Source organism: Canis lupus, chromosome 16 (assembly GCF_011100685.1).
Source record: "Canis lupus familiaris isolate Mischka breed German Shepherd chromosome 16, alternate assembly UU_Cfam_GSD_1.0, whole genome shotgun sequence".
Classification (NCBI taxonomy): Eukaryota; Metazoa; Chordata; class Mammalia; order Carnivora; family Canidae; genus Canis; species Canis lupus.
Window position 1 is genome coordinate 55,660,018 of NC_049237.1, and position 12,722 is coordinate 55,672,739.

The 12,722-nt window shown below is 37.8% G+C and overlaps 1 protein-coding gene across 4 annotated transcripts in view; it reads right to left on the reverse strand.

Annotated features, from left to right (window-relative positions):
- Positions 1-12,722, reverse strand: part of AGPAT5 (1-acylglycerol-3-phosphate O-acyltransferase 5) — a 57,854-nt gene that overhangs the window by 25,024 nt on the left and 20,108 nt on the right. For 2 of the 4 annotated variants that reach the window (XM_038560542.1, XM_038560545.1), the window contains exons 3-4: positions 12,018-12,133; positions 9,782-9,871 (exon numbers count right to left, since the gene is read on the reverse strand). In XM_038560542.1, the coding sequence (XP_038416470.1) occupies positions 9,782-9,871; positions 12,018-12,133 (206 nt within the window). Of the gene's footprint in view, positions 1-9,781; positions 9,872-12,017; positions 12,134-12,589; positions 12,715-12,722 lie in introns of those variants that run through there. The other 2 variants (XM_038560544.1, XM_038560543.1) reach the window with 2 other exon arrangements.

The window sequence follows — 12,722 nt, forward strand, 5'->3', positions numbered from 1 at the left end:
CATTTCAAGTGGAGCAGCCAAAATGCAAAAATGCAATTAAATCTTTACATCAATTATATTTAAAATGCAGTCTCATGCACTCACTAGGTCAATTGTTACAATTCTAATGTTTCTAATTATACACTAATATTCATTAATTAAAAATTTACCCATGAAATGCTAACTTATATAAAGCCTCAATTAATTAAAGAGCTTTTTTCCCCTAAGATTCTGAAAAATGACACCTTTAAAAAGGTGCAAATTTTAGACATCAGTCTGTTAAGTTTCAATAATAAAAGCATACTTCACTCAAAACAATGTCTACATTTCCACAATATAGATTACAGTAAGTATACATATTTCAAAGATTCCCATATTCTTATTTTACACAGCTCATTTAGTGCATTTTACATAATTCAATTTATAAGCAGCTTCATAAACTGAAATAATGCACTTATAAATAAAGGAGAAAGCTAGATGTTTACTACGTAATCAATTAGCCTAAGTTTTTACTTTAATCTTCTTGGGAAAATAAAGACAGAAATAGCAAAACTATAATAATGAGAAACTTTAGAACTGAGTTACCCAAACTGCGCCAGCATGGTTCCTTGATAGCCAAAATACACAACTAAGGCATTCATATCAAATCTTATCAAATGCAAACAGAATGCAGGAAACAAAGGGAGAGGAAGATAGCAGGAAAGAAAATTATGTTCATTTTATCCAACCTTGTCTGATCCCAGGTAATGCTATCTATACATCTGGTACAGAAAAATCCCCTTATCTAAATGATCTATGATTTAAAAACTCCTACGTAATAAACCTATATGAGAGTTCATATTTTTCATTAGACAAAATTGTGATTAACCTCTTCCAAACTTTCATCTGAAAAACTTGTATTAATTGTGGCTCTACAATTCTGCATTTTCAACTTCCCTGAAAATATATGTTTTTTATTCATCCAAATAAATTGTCTTTGCCTATCTCAGAAATTAACAGATTTCTATGTATCCTAATATTTGATAAGATTCATCAGAGCTGCCATGGAAATGTGGAAAAATGGATACAATTGGAAAAAAAATGGAATTAGTTCCAAAACCCACAAATTCATTATCATGCAAATATATTGCAAATCAGCTTATGGGGCACCTAGCTGGCCCAGTCAATAGAGCATGGGACTCCTTGTTGTGCGGTTACAGCCCAACAATGGGTATAGAGATTACTTAAAAAAATAAAAATTAAAAAAAAAATAAAATCTTTAAATCAGTGAAGTTTTATTTGAAACCATGATAGCAATTACTGATGATTTTTGGCTTCTGTTTAGTACAAGGATTCAAAAATAAAATGATACATAATTTGATTGGTTATTAATAATTCATGTGGTATTATTTTCCCATCTCTTACATACTTAATTAAAAAGAAAAACCACTGATGGTCAATAAGAAAGCAAGAATGAATGTTCCTTCAGGGTTCTTTTTTTTTTTTTTTTTTTTTTTATTTATGATAGTCACACACAGAGAGAGAGAGAGAGGGGCAGAGACATAGGCAGAGGGAGAAGCAGGCTCCATGCACCAGGAGCCCGATGTGGGATTCCATCCCGGGTCTCCAGGATCGTGCCCTGGGCCAAAGGCAGGCGCCAAACCGCTGCGCCACCCAGGGATCCCTCTTCAGGGTTCATTTAAGAAGTATTTCTTATATACGTTTATGTGCCAGGAACTAGGATAATGAACTAGATATGGTCTTTAGAGATAAGTGAGAAAAAGTACATTAAATAAATTTTACAAAAAAAATAAAATAAAAATAAGCAAATTTTACAAATGCAATTATACTTATATGATTGTGAAGAAAAAGACCACAACGTTACAAAGGAGAATAACAAAAGAGTAACTGGAGTAGATAATGGGTCTAAGATTCAAAAACTGGTAAAAGAATGAGTGTTTTCACCAACATATGGGGAACAAAGGAGGGACACCACTCCCACCAGTTCAAGGTTGTACTAGAGGTTCTAGCCAGGGCACTTAGGCAGGACAAAGGAACAAAAGGCATTCATATTAAAAGAAAGAAGTACAACTGTATTTATACACAAATGACATGACTGTCCATGTAAAAAATCTAAGAAATATTACTATTTTTTAATGTTACTAGGTAATAAGTCTAGCAAGGTTACAGAACAAAAAAAAGTCAATATACTGCATGTTAGATGCTAACAACAATCATAATATAAAGTCTAAAAAAATATTGCCATCTACAATAGCATCAAAAAATATGAAATTAAGAATGTATTTCAGCAAATGCGGAGACCTTTTGCAAAAGATGTGTAAACTAACACATTTATAAAAACCATAAAACGCTGCTGAGAGACATTAAAGAAGTCCTAAGTAAAGACTGTGTTTGGGAATCCAAAGATTCAATACTGTTGTAACAGCAGTTCTTTCCAGATTCATATATTCTATAGATTCTATAGATTTCTATAGATTCAATGCAATCCAAATAAAGAAAACCTGTAAGCTTTTATGCAGAAATTGACAAGCTGGTTTTAGAATTTATATGGGAAATGCAAAGGACCTAAAACAGCCAAGTGACTTTGAAAGACAACAAATTCAGAAGATTTAACTACACCAGATTTCAAACCTTATCATAATAAAGCAAGAGTAATCAAGATAGTGTGAGTACAGGCATGGAGATATCCATGTAGATCAGTGGAACAGAATAAATGGTTCAGAAACAGACCCATATATATGCAATCAATTTATCTGAAACAATGGGGAAAAGATAACTTTCTCAGTAAGTGGTGATAAATGTCCATATTTAGATACACAAACACAAACCCTGACCTCACACCATATACAAAAGTTAAATTGAAATGGGCCGCAGACCTAAATGCAAACCAAAAATTTAAAACTTCCGGGAAAGCAAAAAAAGAAAATCTCAGTATCTGACTTTGAAGCCTGCTAAAATAGGACAGAAAAAGTAGAAGTTTTATGAGAGAAAAATCAATTAACTGGACTTAGGCAAAATTCTTAGAACTTGTGTTCTTTAAGACTGTGTTCTGATATGAAAAGGCCAGTCACAGATGCAAAGAAAGACTCAAACAGGAATATTCTTAGGAGTTGTATTTTAATAGCCCCCAACTGGCCATTCATCTTCAAAGCAGGTTATTTTCTACAGGAAATCATATATACAAGGACTGTAACTAGAGAAAGAGCACAGAACAGCATGAATACTTCCAGACTCCACTTACAGGCCCTGATAACCAGGATAAACTTCTTACCCTCTCGGTGCCTGAAGCTTCTTGTTGACAAAATGAAATGACAGTGGTACCTATACCTCACAGAGATACTATAACGATAAAAGGTGATAATTTATGTAGTCTAATTAATATGGCACAAAATTATAGTGCAGTTTGCTGTTATTAAAATTAAAACAGATCTGCTTTGGAAATGTGAGATGACGCATCCGGGGCAAAGAACAACAACATGACATGAGCAGCTGTGACTCGCCTTCCCCAGAATCGGTTCTGCATGCTGCGTTCTCAAGAACAACGGCCTCGGCCTCGGCAGGCTATGGGACCAAAGCAGTTCTCCTAGTTCTCTCTCAAATGTGAGCTGAGCCGAGAGAGAGCACAGATGGAGAGTCAAGATTTCAAAGTAAAACTTTTTTCCTCCTTCAGCTGTTCGCACCTGATAACTTCCCCACCATTGCTTTCACACTGCTGACCGAAAAAAGGCAGCTATCTTCTTTAGTTCCCATGGAAATGGAGAAGGCAGCGACAGAGGAGGGAAAGGACTAGAAATGGAGCGTCAGGGCAAGAATTACTCCAGGGCAGTGTGTCATCTCTGGACCCACTTCTCAATTAAGGAAAATCCCTGCTCCAGTACAGGATGACAGGAAATAACTGGCAAAGAGTCACAAGCAAACCAAATTACGTACAAGATTATTGCTCCTATTCATAGAAATCTTTTATTCTGCTAAATTTTCATTTGGAAGAAACCAGCTTCTGCATTCTTTGATGAGGGCTGACTTTGCATAGAAGATCTATACTCAAGATGTGGTGTACCATTTAAAGCACAGATACTTCAGCCTCGAGTGGAAATCGGCAAGCGATTTCATATTAAGATTCTATTCAAAAAGAAAAGAGCTATTTAAGACTTTAAAATATATTCATATTGCAACCAGTTATGGAACGGATGACTTTCCGTTAGAAACAGCCTTTTCTCCATGCTTTGGATAAGTTGATTTACTTTTAATTGAGTCTCAGTTTCATTCCCAAATGAAGACTCGGGGTAGCTGTGAGCATTAAAGGATGTGAAATCATCCAGCGCCGTGCGGCAGGCACTTTGTATTGTTTCCTTCCCCTCTGGTTTTTAACGATTCTGTGTAGTTCACTAAAGAGTTTCAAAGCAGGCACATTTATATGGAAATAATATCTCAGAACTTAATAAACTTTGATTAGCTAGACATCTTTTAATTACCACTTTCTCTTTTAAAAGCCATTTCATATTTAGATGCACAGAATATAAACAAGATAGTTCATTTCTGCTTTCTTCCCCTCAAATTAATCCAGTCTAGCAAATCACAACTGCTCAAAAGCGTTTTTCTACAATTACAATCAGAAACATTCAACTCATTAAAAATTCCATCATACATTTACAGAGGGGAAAAAATGCAAAAAAGTGGTGGGATACAAAGTAAGAATCTCTTTCCTCAAAGAGCTTATTATTTAAGTATGGAAATGCTACATGAATGACCAGAAGACAATTACGAAGTCACACAAACACATCCGTGAATGTGGCAGGGAGAGTAATGCCCCTGCCCAAGAGGTCTGCAACCTACTCCTCGGAGTCTGTGGCTACATTACTGAACACGGCAAGGGGGATTGAAGATCGCGAGCACTGGACTGCAGGTTGAGGAGATCAGCCCAGAAGTCCAGGTGGGCCAAGGTAAACACCAGGGTCCTCAAGAGGAAAGAGGAGGCAGAAGAGTCAGGACCAGACGATGGGTGCAAAAAAAATAAAAAAATAAAATAAAATAAAATAAAATAAAATAAAATAAAATAAAATAAAATAAAATAAAATAAAGCCCAAACCAGCCATTGCTGGCTTTGAGGACAGAAAGCAGCCACAAGCCAAGGAATGCAGGCAACCTCTACAATCTAAGAAAGGCTAGAAAATGTATTCTCCCTTCAAGTCTCTAGAAGGGACTTCAGCCCCAGAGACACCACGATGTTAGTCCAGTGAGACCCACCTGCACTGCTCATCTCCAGAATGGCTAAAGTAATAAATGTACATTGCCACTTCTCCTAGCTTTTTAAGGGTATCTTTGACAAAAATTGTACACATTGGAGGTATACAATGTGGTGTCTTAATAGTCATAGACATTGTGAAATGATTGCCACCATTATCATTATGAACCTATCCATCACCTCACATAGTTGTCCTGCTTTTTGCGCGTGGTAAGAACATTTAAAATCTACTCTTTTAACAAATTTCAGTATGCAATACAGTATTATGAACTACAGTCACCGTGCTGTCCCTTCTGTCCTCAGAACTTACTCCTCTTAGGACCGAACGTTGGTACCCTTTGCCGACATATTCCCACTGCCTCCACCACTAAGGCCCTGGTAAACCACTGTTCTACTCCCCAGTTCTAGGAATTCAACTTTTTAAAATTCCACATGCAAGTGAGACCACGTGGTGTTTGTCGTTCTGTGTCTGTTTGTTAGTGTGATGCCCTCGAGGTTCATCCATGTTGACATAAATAACAGGACTTCCTTCTTTTTTTGACACTGAAAAATATTTCATTGTGTATACATACTACATTTTTTAAATTCACTCATTCATTGATGGACATTTAAGGTTATTTCCATACCTGGCTATTGTGAGCAATTCTGGAGTGAACATGAGTACAGGAAATAATCCTATTTCCTTTGGACATATACCCAGAAGTGGTATTGCTGGACATATTTCTATTTTTTTTTTATCTTTTGAGGAAACTCCATTCTGTTTTTGGTAATGGCCATACCAATTTATATTCCCGCCAACACCGACTAAAGGTGCTCTTTTCTCTAAATTCTTAACCAATCCTTAACTTGAAAACTATTCGAGAACAGTCATTCTAACAGGTATGAAGTGTTAACCTCATTACAGTTCTGCCCAGCATTTCTTTGATGACGAATGAGGTTGAGCGCCTTTTCATATACTTATCAGCCATTTATTTGTAGGTCTTCTTTGGAAGTATGTCTATTTGACTCCTTTGCCCATTGCTTAAATTGGGTTATTTGGTTTTTTGCTGGTGGGCTGCCTGTTAATTTTGAAAATTAGCATCGGATATGTGGTTTGCAAATATTTTCTCCTGTTCTGCAGGTTTTCATTTTGTTGATTATTTCCTTTGCTGTGCAGAAATTTTTTAATTTGGTATAGTCCTACTTATTTATTTTTGCTTCTGCTGCCTGTGCTTTTATGGTCAGTGAGTTTGTGGTAATCTGTTACAGCAGCAATAAGAAACAACTATAATAAGCAGACTTTTCAAACATACTATTTAATCCTAGCTACCAAATGAAATAATTATTAACAGATTTAACATATAAAGAAAACAAGCTTAGAAAAGTCAAGTGACTTGGGCAAAGTAATAAAGTTTAAATGGCAGATGTGAAATTTAAACCCAGATCTGATCTGGCCTCAAAGTGACAACCACTTATGGCACTGCCAATCTATAATTCAGCATTCTTGCGTAAACACCAAAAAGCTAGACTCCGGTCCTTGAAAAACAGAGAGGTTCTCTGGTAGCCCAAGTAAGAGACCAGGTTATTTGAACAAGCCTTCCCACTAAAAACTTTAAAAGCTGGATATAACGTCATAACCTTATAAGTATCAAAGAGCTGAAAAGATAAAAACATAAAAGAGCCCCAAGACCTTCTATTAAGAGTGGAAAGAAGTGAAGGGAACCCCAGAGACTATACTCTTAGGGCAAAAGTAAACCAGAAGCCAAGTGGTCTCACAAGGACTTGTAACCTTGGTCCAGTGAACCTCACACTTAGAATTCGGCTTGGGTGGGCTCACCCTGGAGAAGCCTTTAGGGGCCCAGCTAAAACAAATGCAAATATTGTGTGGAGGAAGGTACTTTCTATGCTTTGAGTTGATTTCTACAGATAATTTTCCAAATAGAATCAGCAGCAAATAAAGATAACCAAGTATATAAGGAAAGAAAGTACCATGAGCAAGAACTGGAAAAAAAAAAAAAAACAAACAAACAGGCCTTCACATACTGAGATCACTAAACACATATTTACTCAATACATCTTTTAAATGATGCATTCAATATTTGAAGAAACAAAGCTTGAAGATTAAAAGAAAAATAAGAGACCTGACAATAACCACACAGTACAGCATACCATGAGAAATACAATAAACATAGGCATTAAATGAATTTGTGGTACAGTGGATTGCATCTTGAAACCAAAAAAAGGACATCAGTAGATATGAATAGTTTGTAGAGTTCAATTAACTAGTATGACACCAATGTTTCTTTCTTAGTTTTGACCAATGTACCATGGTTAGGAAAGACATTAACATTAAACGTTAACATTAAAACTAGGTGAAGAATAAATGGGAAACTCTATACTATTCATGCAACATTTTTGTAAATATAAAATTATTCTAAATTTTACAACACATTAACATACAAACAGGAGGAGGCTTCCATTTAGGACAAAGAATATTACAAGAGTATCGCTCCCAACCCAAGAAAAACAAGTGGAGAATCTGCAAACTGAACCCTTCAGAGTTGAGGCCGCAAGGTAACCAACTTGCTTGAACATCTAAGGGAAGAAAGGCAATTTAGGAGAGAGGAGATTCGTGCACTCATTTACATTCACTTGGGACACATGCCAACAGATGGCAATAAAAAGATTTACGTAAAATTTTAACAAATTGAAAAAGGCTGAGTGTGGGCTCATTCAACAGAAGAACCCCTGGGGCTATAGAAACAGGATCATTTACCACAATTCACAAGCTCTACTCCAGGGACCACTCTTTGTGTGTGCATGTACACATACCACACATGCACACACACCCCACATACGCAAACCAAAAAGAAAAAAGAAAAAAAAAGAGAGAAAGAGAAGAAAAACCCGAGTCAGAGGAATGTCCTGCAAACTCATCCTGATGATGATGACGACGATGCAGGCTTGGGGGAGTACAGAAGCCAGTGCTGGGAAGGCACAAAGCCCAGCACAGATCCTTCCCCTCTGTCTCTCCTATGGAACAACATTCTTAAACTCTCAGGTTGATGAAAATCCAATGCAGCTGGGGGAAATGAACAGAAGGTTAAAACTCCCTACAGAGGATAGGGCAGGAACACCTCTAGGCACAGACTGGAAGCTGAGAGCAAGGAAGGATCAGAGAAGGCTCCACCCCAAGACCCTCCCTGAGATTTAGAACAACAAACCACCCAACCTCTCTGCCCTCTTTACCCTCCCGACTCCTCCTCCCCACCAAACTAACAGGACTTCAGGAACAAGCACCAGAGGACACTGGAGAAAGAGACATAACATAGAGAAGCAAGGGGAAACTGCATAGAGAACACTAAAATCCACATAGAGAGGGCCCTGTATGCATCTGTTTGGCATATACAATATCTCCAGAATCCCCAAGAAACCTCATGGCAGCTACCCTGCCTGGGTGACTGAGAGCTAGAGGGCAGAAGAGGGATGGACTCTTTAATGTAAGTCAATGCTGAAATTTTAAACAATTTTTTGAAAAGACAGTAAATATATATATTGCCAAACTATTCTGTCTTGTGGAGATCTGCAAACAGAGCCCCCCCTTCTGCCCAAAGATACCAAATTGTTCAGTAAACAGACCCTTCCAAAGAGTACACTTTGTTCTCAAGGGTAAAAAGTAGTAACGGGATAAAGGAGCACTGTTTATCTCCCTACATTCTACTCCAGGTCCCCAAACAGAACGCAATTTCCTAACGTCAACATGACTAGAGTCATGTCAGCAAAGCTTGTAAGCAAAAATCTTGTAGGACACTTCATCAGCTGACTGTGGAAAGCTCGTCTTTAAACATGAGCTCTGGCTGCCACCTATGAGCCCTGGTGAGGAGAGGAAAAGAGAAAGGAAGGCAGAGAAAGAGGAGGAGGAGGAGGAGGAGGAGGAGGAGGAGAGAGAAGGAGGGAGAAAAAACCCCCTTGTAGCCAATGAGCTAAGTTCTTGAGCACTGGTGACCAAAGCTCAAGCAGTCACTGCGATGGGGTGTGCTGCCGGGAAACAGGGCAGCAATTAGCATTCTTCGAAGAGAATACCAAGATTCCTTTTTCAGGGAGCAAAGTTTTATCAAACAATATTTACGCTGAATGACTTTTCATTTGCCAATATTCATACTTTTTTTTTGACTTTTCAAATAACTCAATATAGACAAGAAATCCAAATTTATATGGACACACTGAAAAGTTGTTTCTTCTGAAACCATACATGATCCTGACGACGAGGAGTTAGCAGTTGAAGTGCAAGGTCGAGATGCACTTCCACTCCCAGAGCACAGACTCCCACTGTTCCTGCAGCTCCCTGGAGGTCCTTAATGAGGCCTCCACCGGAAGACTGAATCACCTGCACCCTCTTCCTGATGGCAACAACAACTGCTCACCTTTATCGAGATAGTTTTTACGGTCTCAACAAAGCTCTCAAGTATTTATTACCCATGGAATAATACATTTTCAAAACAATTCTTAAGTTCTAATTTAGTTCTTAAATTAAAAACTGGGGATTGATAAGGAAAATAATAAAAATGAGCATGTTCTTACTGGAGTTCCTGCATTCATGTAGCTCTGCAGCTTGCTTCTCATTTCCTTTTCATTAAATTTGGCACTTCGCTTTACATAGATCCCTCCGTGCTGCCACATTTAAAAAAGAAAATGGGGGGGGGGGTAGTATTTACTATTAAAATATCCAATGGCCAGTCATCAAAAAGGTAACTTTTCTCCCCAAAAGTAAAGAACAAAATTACATTTTAGGAATTAAACAATATTTAATACATTCAAATATTAGTATCTAATAAACATTTAACTGAAAACTCTCCCAGGTTTCAATGTAACAAATAAAAACTGCATGCTACACTGTAGCGGAAAATACATGATCATTTACTTAAAAACGCTTTCATTTTCTAAAATAAAAAACTCGGTTGATAACAGTTTTTAGCTCTCAATTTTTCCAACAGCATAGAATCACTAATGGTGTCCTTGACCGGTCAATATTCATGATCTTTAGGGATTTTTAAAACTGACCCAGCTATAGATGTTTATGTGGTATTGTTGTGAACTCAGCTGTGTTCCCCCCAAATTTATATGTTGAAGCCCTAACCCCCAATGTGATGGTATCTGGGGATGGGGCCTTTAAGAAGGTAATAAGGTTAAACGAAGTCATTAGGGTGGACTCCAATCCAGGAGAACTGGTGCCTTATACAAAGAGGAGATGAGGACACACACAGGCACGTGTGCACAAAGGAAAGACACTGGGAGAAGGCAGCTGACTGCAAGCCAAGAAGATAGGCCACAGCAAAAATCAATCCTGATAACACACTAATCTGGAACTTCCAGCCTCTAGAACTGTGGGGAAATAAATGTCTGTTATTTAAGATCCAGCTTGTTAGGGCAGGCCCAGCCAACAAACACAGGCATTGTCATAAGAGTTAAGGTATCCTTAACTAAACTTTGGAAGTGTACTTCACCAAAACTTTGCATCAAGTCCCCATATTATTTGCACTTGCTTCTGCTAATTTGAACTCATCTGTACAATAAACTGACTGGCTGAATTTGACTTTGTCTTAACTAAGACTCTGAGTAAAAGGAAATACACAGACAGAAGGAGCAGACAGTATAAGGAACACAAAGAGGAGAGGAAGAAGGTGGCCTTCCATCCTGGTTGTGGTTCCTTCCACTGTGGTTCCTACCCTGGCTTGCCTGAGTGCAGAGGAAAAACTCAAAGTGCTCTACAGGATGTATGTCACTGTTTACCCAAATAGAGGGGACTGATGAGAATGAATCCATTCTTGGCTAACTCTTTAGAATTAAAAGCCACAGCACACATATACCACAATGTAAAATTTCAGCCCAGCTGTAGCAGACGTGATACCTACTCTTTACACACTAGTTCTCATTTGTCATGTAACATGCTTATTAAGGTCTATTTTAATTCAAAAACATCTGGGTACTTTCCCAGGTATATGGAAGCTACAGAGGTGAAGACCAGGTATCTTTCCTTAGGAACTTAAAAATTAGTGGGGAGGTGAAATATGTATAGAAGTGTAATTTCAAGAGAATTTGATAAGCGTAATAACAAAGACAGTCCAAGACAAGAGCAAGGTGGAGGGAACCACCAGGCCCAGGAAGGGTTTCATAACAGCATCTAAACTGGGCCCTGGAGGTAGAGGAAAGCATATTGCTTTGAACTAAAGCAACAGCTCCAAGGATGATAGGAGGGAGAAACCAATTCAGGCTAGAAGGAGAAAGGCAGGTTTTCTAGGGAGATAGGAGATAGGTCACAGCAGACCATGAATGCCGCACACGGGAACTGGCACGTGATGCAGCTGAGAAACACATACTTTGAGCATATAAGTGGCTGGACCAAATGTCTGCTTGAGAAACAAATTAAGGGCATTTTGGAAAATATCATATAGTAAATGTTTATTATGGGCTTGACACTCATGCTCAACACTCTGCATGATAACCACACTTTTATATCCTAAAATCAACTTTTACTATTAGTTTCTTAAGGTAATCGTCTGTCAGATTCTATGCCTGTAAATTTTCCTAGTCCTTTGCTTTTTGTACACATGTACTCTTCCTATTTAACTACCCGAGTGATCACACAGGTACACGAATGCACGCTACTAAAAATGCCCAAGGAAAATTACTTCCGTTTGGAACAAGTCAGTCAACCGTGAAAATAAAACAACCTACACAGTCATATTAAGTGCATGTTAAATCTCCAAATCTAAAGTTTTTATAAACTACATATATAATGAAGCATGGAAAAAGTTACCTGAGAAAAATAACACCCATACAGTGGGAGCCACTTTAACCCGTCTTTCAGGACGTAGCGTACATGTCCAAGAGCATTCTGCCTCACGGCTAGAATATCAGCAATAATCCAGTCAACTGCAAAGACACAACCCAATTAGTGCGAAAATGATCTGTATGTGAACTCTGGCATTCCCTTCACAGAAACAGAGAAAGCCTCTTCACTAAGAATATACTTTTGGAAATATGAGTAAGAATTCTAAAATTTCTTTATATCAACTGCAGACATTTAAAAATTACAAATTCTATAAAAAAAACTTTTGTTGGTGTATTTTTTTTTTGCATTTCTTAAAAGGCCTTCCAGAGGGTAAAATGCAAAAAGTCAAAACCACCAATGATATGAAAGTAGCACCAACAAAAAAATAATGCACCTCTAATTCTTAGTCTAAAAAAACCTAACAAAATTATAAGCAAAAAGTGATTAAATGAAACTGTCGTATGCATCTAAGTACTGTGTATATGCTAATATGTTCAACATAAAGCAAAGACACTTCATCTTTACTGAATTTCAGGACAGGACCCCACCCAGGTTACCATGTATGAACAAAGATCTCCTGAAGCTCACAACTGTGCTAGACAGATATGTGCCCCTTACAGGAATCAGACCACGTGTACCCAGGTGGCTAGTAATAGTCATTACATGGGTATAATTCTACTAACGAGTCAC